The 23234-nt window shown below is 42.9% G+C and overlaps 1 protein-coding gene across 7 annotated transcripts in view; it reads left to right on the forward strand.

Moving 5' to 3' along the window:
* EEF2K (eukaryotic elongation factor 2 kinase) overlaps positions 1-21362 on the forward strand; it is a 117271-nt gene extending 95909 nt beyond the window's left edge. For 2 of the 7 annotated variants that reach the window (XM_063934451.1, XM_063934453.1), the window contains 5 exons: positions 2064-2198; positions 3996-4184; positions 17939-18063; positions 20019-20197; positions 20577-21361. In XM_063934451.1, coding sequence (XP_063790521.1) covers positions 2064-2198; positions 3996-4184; positions 17939-18063; positions 20019-20197; positions 20577-20686 — 738 coding nt within the window. In that variant the 3' untranslated portion in view covers positions 20687-21361. Of the gene's footprint in view, positions 1-2063; positions 2199-3995; positions 4185-5489; positions 5942-17938; positions 18079-20015; positions 20198-20576 lie in introns of those variants that run through there. The other 5 variants (XM_063934449.1, XM_063934450.1, XM_063934452.1 and 2 more) reach the window with 5 other exon arrangements.
* The last annotated feature ends 1872 nt before the right edge of the window (positions 21363-23234 follow it).

Raw genomic sequence — 23234 nt, forward strand, 5'->3', positions numbered from 1 at the left:
CCACACATCTTAAAATGAGTATCCAAAGGAAAGGTGTAATAACAGTGACACATCTTCAAGGTAGGGGGCTTTCTTGAATCTCGACACCCTTACTTTATTGAACTTGCACATGAATGTGCCTGACGCTCTAAGAGTAAGGGGTCGCTAAAAAATGTTTACTCCTAAATATGGCTAAAAGTTGTGCAAAAAAACTTGTGCAAAAACACAGTGACCAATTGTGCAAAAACTATTTTCAAGCATGTCAGATTTAGACATACCGCAAATTCATTTACATCCAACGCTGAAACAATAAACTATAAGTGTAACAGCCATATCTACAGGCTGCTAGAATGTACTACACTGGCTCTCAAAAATGGACACATTTTGTGTGAAAGACTATTGGTAGGTGCTGGTTAGGACTGCTAAATATGTAATGGAATAAAAATGAGGAACATTTACAAAATGCAAAAGGTCAGAGCTAAAATCAGCTCCAGACCCATTGTACACATTGATTTGGTCAAGGAATACTATATTTTTTGCCTAACTACATAGGTTTACAAGGCAGGTGTTTGCGGTAAAGCGGACATTTGCACAGGCCAAAGGGAAGAGTTGGGTATAGTAAGTGAGTTCCTTACAAAGTACAGAAGAGAACAAATATAAAATTCCATTTTGCAGAGAAATTCCATTTAGATAAATGGGGGGCACATTTGTACCAAAGAGGGCATGGCTATTGTCACTAAGTAAGCAGACTTGGTTTTGTTGGCTCATAACAGGAGGTCATAGCAGGAGCTCTTCTGAAGGAAAGCACACTCCTGGATGTCCTTCAAGCAATGCAATGAGATGCTTCACGCACGAAGACGTAACACGTTGTCACAACGTGCTGACGATGTGGCTCCGATGTGTGGACGTCAGCTGAAAGGAAGGAAACAAGGAGGCCGAATGCAGTTCTTTCTCTTTCTCAGAAGAATAGAACTTGAAGATTAAAGAATGAATGCTTGTACAGCATGGGCAGAGAATACTGAAGATTGAAGACTCGAAGAATGAATGTTTAATAAACGTAACTGAAGAACACTGAAGTATGAAGACTTGGATGATGGGGACTTTATACACAAGGTTAGTGAACACTGGAGACTTGAAGACTTGAATAATGGATGCTCAATAAATGAAATTGAAGAACTCTAAGGAAGGAAGACTGGAATGATGAATGCTTGTTAAAAGTGGCTGAGGAACACTGGAGACTTGAAGACTTGAATAATGGATGCTCAATAAATGAGATTGAAGAACACTGAAGATTGACTGGAATGATTAATGCTTGCTAAATGTGGCTGAGAGGCACGAACAGAACCCGTGGTTCCCTAGACGCCGCTTGGAGGTGGCGAGCCGCGGACAGCGGGACTGGAGTAACCACCGGTGGCTGTGCAGCGGGAGGCAACAGAGGTAACAGGTCCGTGGAGCCGAAGATCCCCTGGAGCGCTATAATAACCACAAGAGAATCCTGTGGGAGCTCAGAGCTGGAGCATAAAGCACTGGCAAGGTTCAAGGCTGAACTGACCCCTTTTAAAAGCGGAAACAGCCTGCGGTTGGCTGAGAGGAACAGGAAAACAAAATCCATTAGCTCTCTGAGAATTGGTCTCCAACATGGTGGTCCCCAGCACTGCAGACACGCCAACATGCGGGAACTCATCTGAGCAGCTCCCACACTCACTGCCAGCCACAGCAATGCCAGCCATCGAAAGGGCAGGTCCCGGAACCCGCCACAGGAGGTAAGAATCCAGATTCTGATAAACTTGTGATAACATGTCCCCTCACTCTCATGCTTGAAATTAAACCAAGCTGTATTTCACTTTATTCCACTTTATGACACAGGCACAGTATTAGGTTACGGATGCATGTCCTGTTGTGCACCTTATTGTAGGGGCATTTTGCAGTGTGCATCCATTGTGCTTTGTAAATGAGTCCCACTGACACGAATCCTGCAGTAGTGATTTTCTGTGATGCAGAACATTTGTAACAGAGACCTCTGTGACATATGGTTTTATAAGACTATTTATGACTATAACAGCTCTTTCTCCTTGCTGGTATAGGTGACTGTGGAGAAATGGAACCAGTTCCATGCATCCCGTGTGCACATTCACAGATCATCCTGTGTTGCAGTGGAAGTCCAAAGACTTAACGACCTTGAGATTGAAAAGAAAATTGGGAAATCCATTCTTGGGAAGGTAAGAGATAATGTTATTATACTTACAGTAGTGTGCAGTCTTGTGAAGGATTTTTACAAAAGGTACGCTAATACAGGTTGAGTATCCCATATCCAAAATGCTTGGGACCAGAAATATTTTGGCTATTGGATTTTTCTGTATTTTGGAGTAATTGCATACAATAATGAGATATCATGGAGATAGGACCCAAGTCTAACCACAGAATGCAATTGTGTTTCATATACACCTTATACACACAGCCTGAAGGTCATTTATTACAATATTTTTAATAACTTTGTGCATTAGAAAACAAAGGTTTCACTATCTCACTCTCACTCAAAAGATTCCATATTTCGGAATATTTGGATATGGGATACTCAACGTGTAGTAAGAGGAGGTGGAATAATCTTTAAAGATCACGTACGAAGCACATACCATCTGCTCTGTAGCAGAATTACAGTTTTAGAGAAATGTTATTATAGGTGGCAAGGGGCCTGCACTTGGCCTCCTTTACTCAACTGGTGCCTATAAAACCGCTCATTAGAAATTTTTCAATAACCACTAACAGGTACTAACGAGTCCAAGAAGTCACAAAATATTTGTAATAAAAGAAATTACAATTTAACTGTACGCAAAATTTTAATGCAAAATTGCAGATTTTAGGTTGCTATTACACTGGACTAACCGAGCATGAACTTTATAAGATAATTATGAAGGGTAATATACTAGGTCAGAAATGCTTTTGGCATTTTCTGAAAAAACAGTAAATAGTAATTGGTGACTCAGTTGTGGACAAAGTCACTCGGATATAATGGATGAAAAAACTGGATTGGATAAATTTAAATAATAACAAAACAACACAAATATAAATGTGAAATCAGACAAGTAAGATCAGAACACCCTGATATAGATATGGGTCGATGGTGGATATCGGAAGATAGGTCCGGTAGTCCGCTTTGAAATATCAATGTTTATGCTCTTAAATAAAATACAATTGTTGGATAGATTGTCCAGTCTGGGACATCCGGGCATGAAAAATAATAAAAATATTCTTCTTTTACTGCTTTTCATATGGCTGGTCTTCCGGCGGAGTGCCCTGTGTAAGTCCCCTGGTCCAGCAGCTATCACCTGCTCTTGTGATCTCGATTTCCAGTGACAAATTGTGTACTGCAGATGGAATGCAGGCAGAAGGCTCTTTGTGAGCACAGTGGCTGCGGAGGGACAGAATTGGTGTATATGTCTGTGCGTTAGGGGTGCAGGATGATGAGGGGTCCCACCCCCGCTTACCACAGCATGCAACTCTGAAACTTGGAGCTTCCATGTCTGTTTTATTTTTAATCCCATAAAAAAAACCTAACTTGAGGCTATGATGAAAATCCAGCGCTCACTAGCACTGTGCAGTGTCATAAAAATATTCACACACCTATAGTGTAATGTAAACAAAGTTTAATCACTAGTGATTTATTTAAGTCAAATAACACTAAACCATGCAGTATTTTAGGAATAACTAAAACTTGGGGGGGAGTCGGCTGGACGTTCATGTGACTTTTCCATTTTTGATCGTCTCCTAAAAGCGGGGATCCCTAATGGTTTTTTTACCTTGCCGCACAGTGAGGCACACGGCACATTAATGTGTGCTCTATGGATCACTGGCTCAAAACAAATGTGCTTTGTAGTGCATGTCATCATTTACCTCTAGTGTTTATCATCCACAAAATGTTAAATGTACTAAATGGGATTCAACACTACTAAAGTGCTGCACATTGTAACCGCTGTGTATAGTAAGCTGCACGCACACAATAATATGCTATTTTGCAGGTTCACTTAGCAATGGTGCGCTATCATGAAGCAGGGCGTTTCTGTGACAAAGATCAAGACTGGGACCAGGAATCTGCCATATTCCACCTGGAACATGCTGCCCGCTGTGGGGAACTGGAAGCCATTATCGGCCTTGGTCTCATGTATTCTCAGCTGCCTCATCATATCCTGACTGAAGTCTCTGTGCAGGTAATGCTTTAATAGCTAGGCCATTTGCTAATTACACTATATATATATATATATATATATATATATATATATATATATATATATACACAGAGAACCCAGCACTCACCAAAGTAAACTCACTTATCCTCAACAATTCAATAAATAAATGATGGGGGTTTAGTTGGTGGATTGGCCAATGCACGGAAGCCTGTATACCGATTTTCAAGGTACCCCACCTTCATACAGGTCCTACACTATCACAGAGTCTTAAAACCTGACTACCACACTGCTGCATCATCTGCCTGCTAGATGTAATGTGTACCTGCCACAGACTTTATGGCTTTTAAAGGCACACTAGTCACCTATTGCACTGGCTCAAAGATGATTGCTAAAAAACAGCTGAGACAGGTTCAGGATAATAAAGTCCACACAGGGGTGCATGAGAAAGCTAGTGGCCACGGTTAATAAGAGCTAACCATAGATTAACCCTTTCATATACACACAGAGGAAAAACCACAGCACTCACCACACCAGAAGCGGGGCACAGCTATGCACTTACCACTCACAGGGTGGGGTGCATGTAACACTGCACTCTCCACCACAGAAGCGGGGTACACAGCTGTACTTACCACTCACAGGGCGGGGTGCATGTAGCCCATTACCACATCGCTCTAATAAATCCAAACAGAGAACCCAGCACTCACCAAAGTAAACTCACTTATCCTCAACAATTCAATAAATGAATGAATGCAATAGGTGACTAGTGTGCCTTTAAAAGCCATAAAGTCTGTGGCAGGTACACATTACATCTAGCAGGCAGATGATGCAGCAGTGTGGTAGTCAGGTTTTAAGACTCTGTGATAGTGTAGGACCTGTATGAAGGTGGGGTACCTTGAAAATCGGTATACAGGCTTCCGTGCATTGGCCAATCCACCAACTAAACCCCCATCATTTATTTATTGAATTGTTGAGGATAAGTGAGTTTACTTTGGTGAGTGCTGGGTTCTCTGTTTGTATTTATTAGAGCGATGTGGTCATGGGCTACATGCACCCCGCCCTGTGAGTGGTAAGTACAGCTGTGTACCCCGCTTCTGTGGTGGAGAGTGCAGTGTTACATGCACCCCACCCTGTGAGTGGTAAGTGCATAGCTGTGCCCCGCTTCTGGTGCGGTGAGTGCTGTGGTTTTTACTCTGTGTGTGTATATATATATATATATATATATATATATATAAAAACATTGTTTATATAAATAAATATATATATATATATATATATATATATATATACTTCAATCCATAATCGGCACTCTCCTCTCTTCTGGTACAGCGTAGCTGGGTGCCCTCACTAAGGTAAGTATATGCAAGATGTATAGGGCGGCACTCACAGCATTACTCAGAAAGATAAAAAAGAAAGCTGTGGAAAACAGCGAAACGCGTCGGTGCAGCAGCTGGACTCTGACCATACATCCCCATACAAACGCCTAGAAGTCGGATAAAGGAACTTTCTACATCAGCGATTTGGATAACTGCATCATTGGACCGGAGCAAAAATAACTGGAACAAGCAGCGTCTTGAACCTAGCTACGTAAGGTCACTAATTGCAGTAATCTTCTTTCCATTCGCAATATTGTTCCTGGACTGTGGCAAACAAGCTTTTGGGATGTACTGTTTCATTTGAGTACCGGCTAATTATATATACCATATACAGCATATGGGACTTTTTAAAAATTTTGCAGTGCTATATCAGGCCCTACTTTTAAATTGATTCTAATGAATTTTTTACCTATCTGTTGCAACAGTAATTCTAATTTTATATTAAAATTGTTAGAAATTTCTCATCCAGTTTCCTAGCGCTTTTTCTTGTTTATTGTTTCAGTTTTAGGGTCTAACTAACCCTGTTATATTAGCTGCTCTAAGAAAGACCACTCACTACGAGCGCCAAAGGTTTTACTTGTTAATTCCATTCCTCCACTTTTACTCAGAAAGATACAACTAAACTCAAGGTTTCTCAACGTTTCAATTTCATTGTGAAATTTTCTTCAGGAGTTACACCTGAAGAAAATTTCACAATGAAATTGAAACGTTGAGAAACCTTGAGTTTAGTCGTTTCTTTCTGAGTAATGCTGCGAGTGCCGCCCTATACATCTTGTGTGTGTGTGTGTGTGTGTGTGTGTATATATATATATATATATGAGTATACTGTGGCTATAGGGGCAGTGTGCTACAAAGGAACCAGGGGTGTTTACCTGTTAATCCCAGGAAAGCCTTGCATCAGGAGGCTAGGAAATGTGTGTCTTCCTGCTTGATTATTTTCAGCATTTCCTTCATTTCGGCTTCTTTGAGGGCTGGGAAGTGGAAACTAGCTTCCCTTGGCATCCCTCTTCTCTGACACCACTTGTGATATACCACAGTTATCGTGTGCGGAATCTTGGCGTTGTCCTGGATAGTGGCTTGACATTTAAACATCAGATATCAGCCACAATCAAATCCTCAGTCTTTCACCTGAGGAACATAGCCAGAATCAAGCACTTAATTCCCTCAGATGATCTGCCAAAAGTCATACATGCATTTGTATCATCTCGATTAGACTACTGTAATGCCCTCTACCTTGGTCTCCCAGCAAAAGAATTACAACGCTTACAGCTGGTGCAAAACACAGCTGCCAGGCTGTTAACCAACCAGCCCCGTTCTAGCCACATAACACCCATCCTCTACTCCCTTCACTGGCTGCCTGTAAGATGGCGAATCATCTTCAAGATTGGCTTACTGAGTTTCAAAGCATTACATGACCAGGGCCCAAGGTACCTGAAACAGCTTCTGACCCCATACTGCCCCACTCGATTACTGCGATCTGTAGATGAAGGACTTTTAGTAGTACCTAGAATTTACCGTAATTCATCTGGGGGTCGAGCTTTTAGTCATGCGGCTTCGACTCTATAGAACTCACTTCCACGCACAGTGCGAGAGGCCCCAACTATAGAATCCTTCAAAAGTAGACTCAAGACTTTCCTGTTTACTCAAGCATTTCCATAATGTCCCTTTTAGTATCTTCATACTTCTGTATTTTATGAAAATGTACTTCATTATTTTCTGTACTATATTATGCTATGTATCTGTTAAGCGCCTTGAGTCCTATTGGAGAAAGAGCGCTATATAAATAAAATTATTATTATTATTATTATTATACAGAAACTGTGTAGTGGAAGCACTCTCTGACTCTGGACTTTTCCACTTTGGCTTTATTTCATCAGGATGACCGCAGACCAGCAACAGTTACACAGTAAAATGTTCATGACCCTGTCACTGACTAACAGATATCTACTCCAAGTCACCGGCTAGCTTTCCCAGCGTCGGTCAATCCCCCCCCGGTGTTTTTATGCCTTAGACTCTTCCTCCCCTTCCCAGACTTACAGGCAAATGGCACTCCTATCTTGCCTTTAAAAGGAAGCTCGAAGCTCTTCACAACTGTTCTGGTTGATTAATCACATGTTTTCAGCTGTCCTAGGCTGGAGAGGAGAACTGCACTGAAATTAATCAAGCGGGTAAGACAGACATTTCCTATCCTCCAAATGCAAGGTTATTCTGGGCTTAACAGGTAAACCATGAGTCCGGTGTATTACACTGTCCCTTTCGCATATATCGCCTATATATATATATATATATATATATATATATATAATGCCATGTTAGAGTTACCTGACAGACCAAGGTAAATGATTGTTATGTAAATTATGTAATTAGCAGCACCTGTTGTATGTTATATTAGTATGCATCAAATATGTATAATGTGTGCATTGGGATCACCCACCTAGGTAGGGCTGAGCGCTATCCTTTGGGGGAGTGGCGTGTGCAGCTTGTGTGACTTGCTGGCTCACACCAGTTAGGGTTCGCGCCGACCGGGGATTGAGGTGAGGGGTCCGCGAGGAGACAGGAAACGGGTGGCTGTTGAGAGGGGGAGCGGAGGAGGTGATCCGGAGAAGCGGAAAGCAGAGAGCTGCCCTGAGCCCTGGGACGGCAAGAGTGGAGACCGCTGGGGAGCCGAGTGACGGGGAGCAAAGACAGACCGGCAGCTTACCGGAGCTGGCTGTGGCTTGGTAAAGAAGAGTCTACCATTCTCCGAGTACCGCTGGGCGTGGTGAAGCGCTGGGAGGAGCAGCGCAGAGGAGGAGGTGTGTTAAGGCTGTGCTGTGTCTGTCCTTAAGGATATACAGGTGCCCGCTCAACTCTGCTACTATAAGTTTGCAGGCGACATTGCGTTGATAGAGCTATCACATGGGTAATTACATTCAGCACATAACCCCCACAGAGACTGTGGGGGACATGTACTAAGCAGTGAAAAGAGTGGAGAAGTGAGCCAGTGGAGAAGTTGCCCATGGCAGCCAATCAGCTGCTCTGTATAGTTTTACAGTATGCAAATTGTAAATGTTACGTCAATGCTCATTGGTTGCCATGGGCAACTTCTCCACTGGTTCACTTCTCCACGTTTATCACTGCTTAGTACATTTCCCCCTAAGTCAATTACCCACTGTGTTGCTGATATTCCTGTCTAGCCTCCCTCTCATCGTGGAGGTTTTTACATACCAGAAATTTTTCTGGCGGCAGCTTATCCCAGGGGCTTAGGGAGCTTAAAAGAGCCTCAGCCTATATAGTGCCCAGCGCAAGTGCAAGGACATTAATACACCTGTATTGTGTCTAGCTGAAGGTATACTACGAGGAAAGGTGCTATAACCAGCCGTTTTAATTTAAGTAATTCACAGGTAAATGAATATCCGAGAGGCTGCATACTGAGTTAATGCTTTCCGCCCCAACTAATAGACTGGAGACAGGCAACCCAGTGTATTGTGTATGGTGTAACAGTTAGAGACAGTTTCACACGGAGCCTGGAGAGTACCTGGAAACAGGCTGTCATCATAACTCAGTTGAAAGGAAAATGTTATATTATTACTAGGAGAAGGAATGGATTAATACTCAGGTAGCAACAGGTGTTGTTCCACAGATCTTCCCCAGACTTTTAATTATCACCAACCCATGGCTAGAGGTGGATTATAGTAAACCAAGCATATAGCCATTTGAGAACCAGGGGCCTGATCCGGTGAGGTGATTAACCAGAGTGACAGGATAGTGCATCATCACCCCACTACTACCAGCAGAGTGAAAGTCTGCACCCAACCTAATCCGGAACTCCTCCCCTAGGGATGTGGTATCGTGCGCTCATCGTGTCACAACTTACAACTGCATAGCCCACGTCTTCACTGGGAGAGGAAGAGCCTCAATTGATAGTACTCTGTGACATAATTGGAGAGAATCTGTACACGTTAGGCAGTGGACTCTAGTGGAGACCTACCTGTGAAACTTACCTTTGAGCTACCATATGTTAACTAGTGCACTTTAAAATACCTAGGTATTCAAGGTAGCGGGTACAGGTATCTACCCAAGCTAAACTTTTCTTTCTGGTGCCAAGGTAAAAAAAATTGTATTGCATGTAACCTACTCTAAGTGTCTCTAAGTGTCTGACCCTATAACAACAGTTTGGTTGATATTGTATTAAAGTATAGTATGATTAAAGTGTATACTCTGGACGAGGAGACGTTGAGTAGACTTGTAAGAAAAACCCAAAGGTATCACCTCACTGTCTGCGATATCCAGTTGAGGGGAATTAATTTGACATCACTCTATTGAGTTTTCCCAAGCTAACCCACAATACTACCTCTTAGTTTGGGTGGAGGCACTGCCACTACATTTCAGTAATACATCGCTGAGTCCCCGTTAGTAAACTAACACCCCGTTAGTAAACTAACACCAACTGTTATGATTACACTCAGTTCCGTAGGTTTATAGGCGGTGCCTTGTCATGCTCACACAATTACCACTGCACCTTTCCAGGGTGTATTAGGTCCACCACGTACTCCGATGCCCCCAGGGTTTACTTATGGACAAGGCATTTATCGGAGGCTGGGCAGGGGTAAATGCAGTACGGTGAGACATTCACCAGACACAACCTTACTACTATGCTAAGGCACAGACTGAGGAATATATGAGTGCACGTGAGTGCAACAATGCACAGGTTGGAATATAATTTTAACACAATCACTATGTACATGCAACAATGCACAGGGTGTTATTAACAACGAGACTACATACAAATGATTTGTAAATGCAACAGTGCACAGGATGTAATAGTAACTTAATTAAATATCAATGCAACAATGCACAAGGTGGATACAATAAAGAAATGTAGGCAAAGACAGTGCCTGTGTGGAAGCTCCACACCAAAACCCGAATACAAGGCTAGATGGATCAGATCAGAAAATCAGTCAGGCAGGGTCCCAGAATCACAAGTGTTTCCACAGGCTGACAGGTTCTCACACGAGCTGACAAGAGCAGGAACTATCACCAGTGATTTGGGAGGCATCAGGAAGTGTATAAATACGGGCTACACCCAATCAGAATCTTAATGAGTAAGTAAGTTCATAACCGACGAAATGTTGTGTCGCTTTTAGATTAGAGGGACAAACCCATTCCACAATTGCCTGAATTTTCTTAGGATCCATAGAAAACCCCTTGGAGGGGTAATGATGTATCTTAGGAAGGCCACCTTCCCAACCTCAAATTCACATTTTTTCCAGTTTTGCATACGGATGATTTTCTCTGAGCTTGGTGAGGACCGCTTTTACATGAGCTCAGTGTTCTTTGAATGAGGAGGAGTAGATCAATATATCATCAAGATAGACGACCACAAATCTTCCTAGGAATTCTCGAAGAATGTCATTTATAAGATCCTGGAAGATGGCAGGGGCTTTGGAGAGTCCAAAAGGCATTTCAAAGTACTCATAATGGCCTGAGTGGGTATTGAATGCGGTTTTCCACTCGTCCCCCTGCCGGATCCGAATGAGATTGTATGTTCCTCGCAAATCAATGTTAGAGAAAACTGTAGCATTTCTGAGCTGATCAAATAAGATGGAGATCAGAGGCAATGGGTATGAATTTTTTATTGTCATTTTATTCAGTCCCCTGTAATCGATGCATGGCCGTAATGAGCCATCTTTTTTCCCCGACAAAGAAAACCCAGCTCCCACCGGTGACTTAGAAGGCCTGATAAAGCCTTTTTCTAAACTCTCCCGGATGTATTCCTCCATAGCTTTCGTCTCGGGCAAAGACAGAGCGTAGAGGCGGCCTTTAGGGAGTCTAGCTCTAGGTATAAGATTGATTGCACAATCAAGGATGGTGAGGAGGCAAAGATTCACCTTGTTGTTTGAAAAAAATCATCCATGAAAGGCATGTACTGTGTTGGCAACCCTTCAGAGACTGGAAGTGCTGAGTGGACCGGCATGGTCAGGCATTTGGCTGCACATTCCGTGCCCCAGGAAACAAGATCTCCTGTACTCCAGTTGAATACTGGGTTATGAGCTTTTAGCCAGAGCAGACCCAGATCAACTGGAGTTAGGGGACAATGGGGCAGATCTATTAAGCCTGGAGAAGTGATAAAGCGGTGATAAAGCAGTGATAAGAGCAAGGTGATAAGCACCAGCCAATCATGTCCTAACTGCCAATTTACATATTGGAGCTCATTGGCTAGTGCGATATCACCTTGCACTTATCACTGCTTTATCACTTCTCCAGGCTTAATACATCTGCCCCAATGGGCCTACTTCAGACCTGATTGTAGATGTGCTAAATTTAGCACATCTACGATCAGGCACACTGACATGCGGGGGGACGCCCAGCACAGGGCAAGTCCGCCCCACATGTCAGGCCCGACCCCGTTGCACAAGTACAAAAGCTCCCTGGCAGCACAGCTCCTGCGCGCTGGCAGGGAGCTACTCATCGCTGTGCTGGTCGCAGCGGCTGCGTGTGATGTCACGCAGCCGCCACGGCCCACCCCCGCATGGTCCGGGCACACCTGCGTTGCCCGGACTGCGCCCCTAAAGTGGCAGCCAAACGCCGCCAGCCCGACCCCTCCCGCCCAGCGAACGACTCTGCCTGTCAGTCAGGCAGAGGCGATTGTAGGGCTGAGACAGCCGTCGGCTGTCTGGCATGCACCGGCGCACTGCGGTGCCAGTGCATGCGCAGTTCAGACCTGATCGCTGCTGTGCTACAACGCACAGCTGCGATCAGGTCTGAATTAGCCCCAGTGTACAAGTAAAAAAACAACTCTTCACAATGGATTATTCAGACAAAAAACTGTAGAGCTGGAGTCCGGGTGCTCACCCGACCGTTTTGAAGAGGACTGCCAGCTAATCCACAGACGGAAATTGGATGGCAAAGAGTCTCCATAGGAATTCCTTGGGCACGAGCAAATTCCATGTCCATAAAATTCCCGGCAGCCCCGGAGTCTGCAAAAGCAGTTACTTCACTTGGACCAAAAGGGGTAGTTAACCTAATAGGTAATCATAAATAATTATTTGGGGAGATGGAACAGAAACCCATAAAAACTCTCCCTGAATTTTCCGGGTCCACTAGTTTTCCGCCTACTGCGGACAAGTGTTTCCCAGATGCCCTTTGTACTCGCAATAAAGACATAGTCCTAGACTGCGACGTTTCACCTTCTATTGAGGCGTCAAACGGAAAGCCCCGGTTTGCATGGGTTCCTCAGTATTCCCTGCAACCTCTGGCACCGTACATGTAGGTGTGGGAACCTCTTTCTCCATTCTCCTTTCCCGGATCCGCCTATCTACTTTGATGGCTAACTCCATAAGTGCATCCAGAGTGGCCGGGGAAGGATATTGGACGAGAAAATCCTTAATTTGCTCCGTTAGTCCCAACCGGAACGGACTCCAAAGTGCCGGGTCATTCCAACCACAGTCATTGGCCCATCGGCGAAATTCGGTACAATATACCTTGGCAGAATTTCTCCCTTGCTTAATAGAACAAAGATGGGCATCTGCAGATGCTAACCCGATCTGGGTCATCATAGAGGACTCCCAAGGCTTTAAAGAAGGGATCCACGGAATGCAGACTAGGGTGATCTGCTGAAAGGCCAAAGGCCCAAGATTGTGGTCACCTTGCGACAGGAAAATTACGATCCCCACTCGCTGGGTCTCAAAACCTGAAGAGTAAGGCCTGAGCTTGAAATACAGCTTACAACTCTCCCAGAAGTTCACAAACTGTTTACAGTCCCCAGAGAACCTATCTGGGAGGTTTAGTTTAGGTTTCTTCGAAGCAGGTTACGAGATGTCTGGGTCCTACGATTTTCCTCCTGAATGTCTACACGAAGGGTAAGGTCCCGTAGCTGCTGGGTCAAACCCTGGATCTGGCCCGCCAGAATCTGGGCCGGATTTTGTGCTGGATCCATCCGGAGACAAACTACCCACGGAGCTACGGTTTGTTTGGCTGGTGATACTGTTATGAGTACACTCAGTTCCATATGTTTATAAGCGTTACCTTGTGATGCTCACGCAATTACCCACTGCCCAGCAGTCTTTTAGCCTCCTGCAATGCTAGGCTTCTCCTAAAGCAGCCGCCTTTCCAGGGTGAATTAGGTCCACCCCGTACTCAGATGCTTCCAGGTTTTACGTATGGACAAGGCGACTATCGGAGGCTGGGCAGGGGTAAATGTAGTACCATGAGACGTTCACCAGACACAACCTTACTACTATGCTAAGGCACAGACTGAGGAATATATGAGTGCACGTCAGTGCAACAATGCTCAGGTGGGAATATAATTTTAACACAATCACTATGTACATGCAACAATGCACAGGGTGTTACTAACAACAAGGCTATATATACAAATGCTTTGTAAATGCAAAAATGCACAGGATGTAATAGCAACTTAATAAAATATCAATGCACAAGGTGGATACAATAAAGAAATGTAGGCAAAGACATTGCCTGTGTGGAAACTCCACACCAAAACCTGAATACAAGGCTAGCTGGATCAGATCAGGAAATCAGTCGGGCAGGGTCCCAGAATCACGGGTGTTTCCACAGGCTGACAGGTTCTCACAAGAGCAGGAACAATCACCAGCAATTTGGAAGGCATCAGGAAGTGTATAAATATGGGCTACACCCAATCAGAATCCTAATGACTAAGTAAGTGCAACTGCCCTGCTGCACGTATCTATTTCCTAAACAATGGGGAACGCCGTCTACGGCGCTAACACCAACACAGGGATACATATATATATATATATATATATATATATATATATAAATACCATATACATATATATATATATATATATATATATATATGTGTGTATATATATATATATATCTATCCAATGAATCCACACTCACTGCTGCAAATTACATCTTAGGCGGTGCTCCATAAAGGGCTCTCAAAAAGTCCAAAATATATCCAAGAAGAGTATAGGCACTCACCACTTTCTTAATGATTATAGATTTATTGTACTTCACATGCTGTCTTTCATCTCTACGTGAGATACACCTGTGAGGTACAATAAATCTATAATCATTAAAGAAAGTGGTGAGTGCCTATACTCTTCTTGGATAGATATATATATATATATATATATATATATAGCGCCTCCCGGCGCTAACACCAACACAGGAATAGATATATATCACAAACAAATACTCCCCTCCTGCGCTATTCAGTAAATAAAAGAAAAGACCTTTGGGATAGTTATTTAAAAATGGCTGCCAAATTCCGCTAAGTTCCCTGTTAGAAGGAACTGGATATAAGAAATAGAATAAGAATAGAGGACTTGGCGCCCTGGGATTTATATTGTCCCCAGAAGTTAGAGAGAACCACTTTAAGGTTTCACAATTACGTATCAACAAGTTTAAAACATAGTGGTCGACTGTTCCTTCATAAAGATTTATTTAAAACAATACGTTAGCAAGATTAATGTCCATAACATATCATCAAAAGTATAATACAAATCTCCCTCATTGATCAGTTTAACGAAGATAGAGAAAAGTGTAGTTAGATCTCTACTGTTCTTCTTTATCAAAGAACTCGGGAGTGACGTCAGATACAACAGAGTGAAAACCCAACGCGTTTCGTCTTGCACCAAGACTTCATCAGGGGTGTATTTCTGATTGTGGGCAATTACACTCAACAGACTAGAACGGGTCCAGATAATCAATCAGGAATATTTGAAAGGAGAATTCCAACATCACTAATGGCTATTGTAGTGATAACAATCCAACCTAATGTATCCAATCTTCATGTGAAGAACGCTGCCCTCTAATGCGATCCTTCTGTTAGCAAGGACCAAACAAAAAAAATCACTTCCCAATTATACCAGCAATATAATTGACCAAATATATCAGTTTTAATAATTTATTAAAACCACATTTTATGCCCAGTGCAAACAGAGATAACCCTTTCAAATACACAGATCATATAAATTGTGTCAAATGATTTTGTGAAGGGTATTTTTCTCTCTCTCTTCAACCCTGACGCGTTTCGTCCTATACGGACTTCTTCATAGGGATGGTCAGTGCAGCTATAAAATCAATCCAAAGGACAGTTCAGGTTTGTTGAGCAATTTTATGGACTAATGAGACCTCTATCCATAATATGTGAAGGTCCAATCAGTAACACTAGAAATAGGTATCCCACTTTAGGTGAGCTTCAATATTAATTGTAATTTCAACAGATGAACTAGACAAGTTCATGTGTGCTCTCCCAAAGTGCGTCCCCGTTGCTAGGAGTCCGGCGGTTCCCAGCGCCCAGCGTTCGCCTGTTGATAGGCGCCAGGCGGGGGTCAGTGGGAGGTGTGGCGTCCCAGCTCCTAGGCAACGGTCGGGACGTGCGCCTCCCGGCGCTAACACCAACACAGGGATACATATATATAAATATATATAAATTTACGTTATAAAGGATCATAGGCCTGATTCAGAGATGGATGCAGTGTCGATGTTTTGCCGCTATGTCTATATGAAACTGCACATGTGCCACAATAATCTTGTGACGGTGGTCGCTGTGTGGATTTATTCGCACTGAAAGTCAGGAACTATTTGTGGGAGATAATGGGTTGAAAGTCAAATGCAGGCCTGTCGCTACTGTTTTGGAGGTGTGTCACAGCTTGTGTCTGCAATCCCATATGCAGTAAAAAGTCTGCTGCATCTTGACTCCTTACTGTCATGTTACAGGCTGTGTTAGGCTGACGGTTAAGATCTGGTTGGATGTTACTTTATTATCTCTCTCCAAGGCCTAGTAAATAGACCTCTGTGTTCAATCAGAGCCCCTCTATATGCTTGTGGCTATCATACAGTTAAACCCCCATTCAGAGATAGCTGTATGCCAAGTGCCAGTTTAATTTAGCAGAGGAAGGAAGGAATATTACTTTATTATGTACTGCTTACAGGCAATATGTGGTTACGAATGTTTAGTGGGAAGCCTGTCACTTAGCAGCTCATGTATTCAACCAGTGGAAAAGATTTAAATGTTATAATATCCAATAGGGTGGTTATTTGATTTAAAGCAAAACTCCATTATTAACAATAAAATTATACTTGTTTCAGGTATGTTTTATTGTACGTTTATGTAAATAGAATACCTTGCTTCCGTTTGTGGTTTTGTAGATATTGGATGTTTTAGAGCAGGGGTGTCCAAACTTTTTGCCAAGAGGGCAAGATTTGGTGAGGTGAAAATGTGTGGGGGGGCCGACCATTCAGCCTGACATTCTTTGAACCATTAATCACCTCAGAAGGCTAGACAAATAACTTGTCTTACCTGCTCTAATGTGAAGGGTGATACTGAGAGCTTGACTGCAGTAAATAGGCCAGGTCTCGCTCAAAGATTGATGCGCAAGATGTAACGCAGGTGAGAGACACTTATGTCTAGTGCCACATCACCCCAAATTAATGTTCTCCCATGCAGTTGTCTTTTATTATGTGTTTCTAACAAAAAAAATATTGTATTTAGTGAACATCAAGCTTCGTCTGGAGAATCTCATTTTGTAGTTTGGCTTGACCACAATGGGAAAACATCGTTATTGCTGCCTGCTGTTTATTAGTTTCAGAATTATAATGTTATGGTCATCCAACCCTCAGTTAACATATGCTCTATTGGTACTGAAGTGTTGAGACGTCAAATATATACCCCCTACTAGTTAACTATATATATATATATATATATATATTAGAAATTGAAATTAATGAAATCTGCTTATAGTAACAGTGAAGTGCGGTGGGGTGAGGCAGAGCCTTTCCTTCCTTACTTACGTTTGTGCCAGAGTTGTGACTAGAAATGTCTTCTTTTTATTATTCTGATCATTTTTATAGTCAAAACTCAGGAGTAAAAAGTCTATGGCAGGGGTGGCAGTGCCTTATCTGATCAAAACTCACCAAATATACAGGAGTTTATACTGCTGCACCATTGCAAATTGCCCACATAAATCCTTTGGCTTATATATTGTGTGTAAATCTGTCTCTAGTACTATCCAGTGCCTCTTGAGCCATTTACCTCACCGCACGTCCCTGCAATAGTAAATAAAATGAAAAATATAGGTGATTGGTGCTTTATTGCTCTGTTATTCCTCATTGCTTACTGAGAAAAATGTTAGACTTTGAACTCCTACAGTATAATTATGTAGGGTAGTACTTATTAATTACTAGAGTTCAGGAACGCTTCTCTCATCCATTTCTGTGGAACATATACAGAGCTACAAACAACCACTCTACAATGAGCTTTTTTTCTGTCTAGTGCAAATTAGATAATGAAAGCAGGTGTCTTATTGGTAGTTGTGGTTCAGTGGAAATTTGACACTTTAATCTGCTTTGCATGTTGCCTGCAGAGTTTGTCATTTAAGGATAATGTTGAAATGTTAGTCATTTATGTTTGTTTTTTTTATCTAAAAGGACACAGAGGAAAACAGAATTAAAGGATTCAACTATTTATTGATGGCGGCAGAAGCTGGTGACCGGCCATCCATGATCCACATTGCTCGAGCATATGACACTGGAATAAATCTTGGCAAAGACAGGTCATTAACAACACTGTAATTACACTTCATTCAATAGTACTGTACATGGTGTGACAAACGCACTCTAAATTCAGTATAAAACTAAAGCTGTACAGAATTTGTGGGCTACATCCAAAAGCAGCCAGTATTTACCCTGCATGCAACAAAAATAAATCCATTGCAGCATGCTTTGTCCATATGCAAAGTCACTCCTTGTTTGTTTGCTTTGCTTCCAACTGTGTGTGACCAAAATTGCAAACATCTGTGTCTTGCAACAATGTTGAAATAATGGACTCCCACATTAAACAACAGGAGCACATACACGTAGGCATAGCACATACATTGGAGCTCTATGGAAACCATTATGAGGTAATTACAGCTATGCTGCAGGGAAACTTTGAGACATGATAAGGAACTTGCGTACATCCCAACGGGTTGGGTATGCGTGACCAGAGGTCAGGAGACTGCTGGTCAGCATACCTCTGCCGGTATCCCAGTAGTGGAATGCCGGCGGGGCTTAGCGCAACAAGCCCCTTGCTGGCTCGCTGCACTCGCCAACCTGCGGGCACAGTGCTCTATGGGTGTCATGGACTCCCACGAGTGGGAATAGTCCCTGCTAGTCAGCATGCCGACTGTTGGGATTCTCGGGGCGGGATGTAGGGGGAGGTGTTGTGACCGGTGGTCACATAACTACATCCCCTCCCAACATGACCCTCTCCAGAAGGGACAGAATGCTCTGCTCCTGTACTTCCCTCTTAATTTATTATTGCCATCACCTGTGCTGAAACACTTTTCTTATCCATTAATCTGTTCAAAACAGATGCCGGCAATCTATAAATTAAGAGAAAAGTCCAGGAGCAGAGCATTCTGTCCCTCCTGGAAAGGGTCATGTTGGGAGGTATGAACTTGTGTATAATGCTGTATTAAAGCAAGGGCAAAGTAAATGGTTTGAGCCATTCCTTTAACTTTGTGTTTGGAATAAAAGATATATACACAAATTTTACTTTGTGTATTAACTAGCAATGATTTATGGTTTATTATTTGGATAATATTTGTAAAGAACTAAATAGTCAGCATAGTCGTTCACTAACAAGATCCAATCCTTTATCATGTCCATTGGCTCGTCATGTCTATTCTGTGACATTACTTTATAGTGATCTGGGTTCACACAAAATACAATCTGGTCTGTTTTATGTAAAACCTGGCCCCCTTTGCATTAATGTAAACTCCACCTTCTAAGTCATCACATTTTCTCAACTAATTAAAAGAACAACTTGGTCTAGTTTCAGGTATATTGTTTCTTATGTTAATGGGATTTCAATAAACTAAACATTAATTAGTCTATCTAATTAAGTGCCTGGAGTTTCATCACCCAGTATAGTGATACTTTCCTTTCTCTAGCCAACAGTGTGTTGTCAAACTACACTGTTGTGTAGAAAATAGTCTAGGTTTGCGGTGGTTTAGTGATGTTCTACAAGCTCCTGAGCCTACCTCAGCAGGAGCCACAACAGAATCCTAAGACCATGACAGAAATCTCTTCTGACCTTAGCCGAGGCTGATTTTTTCCGCATACAGACAGTGTGACGTCCGTCAGTGCACCCTGCCAACAGGTATAAGGAGAGTACAACTAGGCTGTCACAGGTGCTTAACATTTGTTCTGGTGAACCACAGATGGTAACCCCCCTCCCCTCCCTTCTGAATACGTTAACGTATAATGTTTCAGGAACACAGAGCCCCAGGTGTCTTTTGGATTGAACAAATAGTCTTCCACTACATATTGGAGATACATGCCCAAAACTTTCTTTGGAGTCCACAAATCAATATCTCTTGGCTCTTAGTATGGATCACAAGCAAATCTTTGTTGCCAGAGGGTGCTCTAGTAGACAATACTGTATAGACTAGCAGAGAGAGAGGAGGGTATTGGTACATTTTGTCAGTACATTAATATGTATGAGTAACCCTCTGTCAACCAGCAGGCTACAGAACTGGCAAGAGGCCATTTTCTGGTACAATTCTGCTCTAAACATGACTGATTATGATGAAGGCGGAGAATATGATGGAACCCAGGATGAACCCAAGTACCTGCTGCTCGCTAGGGAAGCTGAGATGTTGCTCACTGGAGGATTTGAATTGGAGAAAGACCCACAAAGATCTGGTAAAATATTCATTCAGTCTAATGTTTCTGGATAAAAACAGCCAGTGAAATGTGCTTTTCCCAAAAGTTATTAGGTTTTCTATTGCCACCTGACCTTCCTTGGTTGCCCATCCTTACCAGCCACATACTGTTGACCATGTTGCAGTTAATAACAGTCCAGTGTACATTGTGACTTGACCACTGTAATGCACTTTAATGTAGTAGAGGTCATGACCTACATTAAGAAAACAGTGTCAGACATCAGATGTATCTCAAAAGAGCGTGGTTGACTTGGATCTCCACTTCCCTACTCTACAGAACTATTCTGCAATGCGATAAATTACACAGTGTATTAGCATCCAATTGTTCATACGGTCACAATGTCCTATTTTCCATCTAGGTGATCTTTACACAGAAGCCGCAGAAGCTGCAATGGAGGCTATGAAAGGAAGGCTTGCCAACCAGTACTACCAGAAGGCAGAGGAAGCGTGGGCTCTCATGGAGGAATAATATGCCAACTTAAAATCATGCAAAGGGCATATTGATATATTATTCAAATAAGGATTTTATTTTGTATTTATTACATAATGATTTAAGGGTCACTGAACCCAATATGTTTACAGAGACAAAGCGTTTTGATAGATGTTGTTTGGTGGGTGAGAATGTCCACAGATCTAGCAGTAAACTCCGTTTGGGCTGGCGAATACTGTGTACGCTTTATATGGCAGTGGCGAGATCTACTCCTGCTCTCCGCTGCATTTGTAAACATGACAGATTTCATAATGCTGAACTGATAACCCAGGTCCTGTGCACTCCCAATATTTGGAGCGTCTCTCAGGAATAAAGTCTTAGCTGCCATATTGCTTTATTTTTGTTGTGTTTGGATTAAGCATACTTTATTAGTCTGTAAAGCAAAAACTTTGTGTAGAGGTTTTTATCTTGGAATTGTGACGTTCCATTGCCACTGATTGGGGACCTGCACTCATCCAGGCTTTTTTTCCCAGGGTGTTTCTGCAATACTGGGTGTGTTAGGGGATGAGGGAGAGCGAAAGGACCAATCACAAGCTGCACGAGAGCTGTGAGAGAAGCGGGGCTCTGGCTAGGAGGCGGGGCCTACTTAGCTAATTATTCTCCTAGACCAGGCATGTCCAAACTGCGGCCCTCCAGCTGTTGTGAAACTACATATCCCAGCATGCCCTGACACAGTTTTTCTGTCAGAGAATGCTAAAGTTGTGTCAGGGCATGCTGGGATGTGTAGTTTCTCAACAGCTGGAGGGCCACAGTTTGGACATGCCTGTCCTAGACGGTCATTTAGCTTTAAGATATGAGACTGTTAAATTGTTATAACTCACAAAATACAGTTCTGCATCCAACATCTATAGACTTGTATCTGGTTCAAAAGGGATGGATATGTACAAAAGCTTAATTTTAGCATTGACATTTATTGATAAACCTCCATTCTTTTTGTCCCCATAAATATGTATTAAAAGTATAAGTCAATAACAGAAATAAATACAAAACATAACATGACACAATGCAAATCTGTGTTATGTTTCTTCAGATTTTAGGATGTTGGCCAATGGCAGCCATGACCTCTACACAAATTATACTATTTTTTTTCTTTGCAGACAGTTTAGCATCATTTTCAGTCAACTGTCTAGACTTTGGGGGTTAATCAGGTTTGTTAGCAAGCAAAAAAAGCACACTAATCGGCAAAACTATGCTGCACTGCAGGTGGGGCAGACGTAACATGTGCAGAGATATTTAGATTTGGGTGGGTTATATTTTTTCTGTGCAAGGTAAATACTGACTGCTTAATTTGTACACTGCAATTTAGATTTCAGTTTAAACTCACCCCACTCAAATCTAAATCTCTCTGCACATGTTAAGTCTGTCCCACCTGCAGTGCAACATGGTTGCTTTTTTCTTTTTCATCCACTAGGGGTCACTGGAGTACTCTTGGGATATGGACGGCTTCCGCAGGAACAGGGCACTGAATATTTAAATTTAGAACACTCCACCCCTCCATATCCCAGAGTACCTCAGTGTTTTTTCTGTGCTCATCGTAGCAACAGGCTTGTGTGGCTTATCCACACTTCTTTTGAATATATTTTTATTTTTATTATATTTTTGATTTTTCTTTTTTTCACTTTACCACATCCCTTCCCCCCTTCCAAAAGGCGAGGGTCCGGGATAGTGGAAGCTGCTACAAGCAGCTGTGGCTTGGCGGTCCTCACTAAAGAGCACCCTCACAGCCAAGTGCAGACATCCTGCAGAAAAGGCTGGACGGTGCTTGCAGAGAAGCCCCGTCATAGCCTCACCACAAGAGTCCAGGTATGTTGGAGGACGGGGCGGCAGCGTGTGTGGGGACACTGTTTCTGAGAGCGCCGCCCGCCACAATGTAAGCCGCCCGCCGCCGCTGCTTAATAACCCCGCCACAGAGCCGCGCCGCCCGCAGGTCTTTCATTCATAGAGCCGCTTCACGGCTCTATGGAGCACGCTCCCCGGCTCCCGCTGTCCGTTCCCCGGCGCCCGCTGGCCGTCTCCCGGCTCCCGCTGGACGTCCCCCGGCTCCCCGCTCTCCGGCCCCTTTTAGATGCTCCTGGTGTTCCAGTACACGGAGCACACGGGGGGGGGGGGGGGAGAAGTTCAGCACACGCAGCTGCACGTGGGAGGGGAAGCAGCAGCAGTATGCTAGGCTGCATAGATATAAGAAAAGCATAGGCTATCAGGCTTATATTACCACTATCCCAGGTTATATATCTATTTCAAAAGATTATAACCTGTACTGTGATTATACTGTAAGCATGGCTTGGGGGCCATTTTAACCATGCTTCCTGTTCTTCCTGTTGTGATTCCAGAACGTTCCTGTCCTACATCTCTACTCCACCGGAGGCGCAGGGGTGTTAATGGGAATTTGGGATCACATTTCATAGTGCTGGCCACGTGTACTGCACTTGGCCAGATATATATATCACACACACCTTAGTACTATTTTACTGAGTCGTGCAAGTTGTCTGTCTTTGTATATTGTATTGTCTGTCTGCATAATAAGTAA

The sequence above is a fragment of the Pseudophryne corroboree genome, chromosome 7 (assembly GCF_028390025.1).
Source record: "Pseudophryne corroboree isolate aPseCor3 chromosome 7, aPseCor3.hap2, whole genome shotgun sequence".
Taxonomy (NCBI): domain Eukaryota; kingdom Metazoa; phylum Chordata; class Amphibia; order Anura; family Myobatrachidae; genus Pseudophryne; species Pseudophryne corroboree.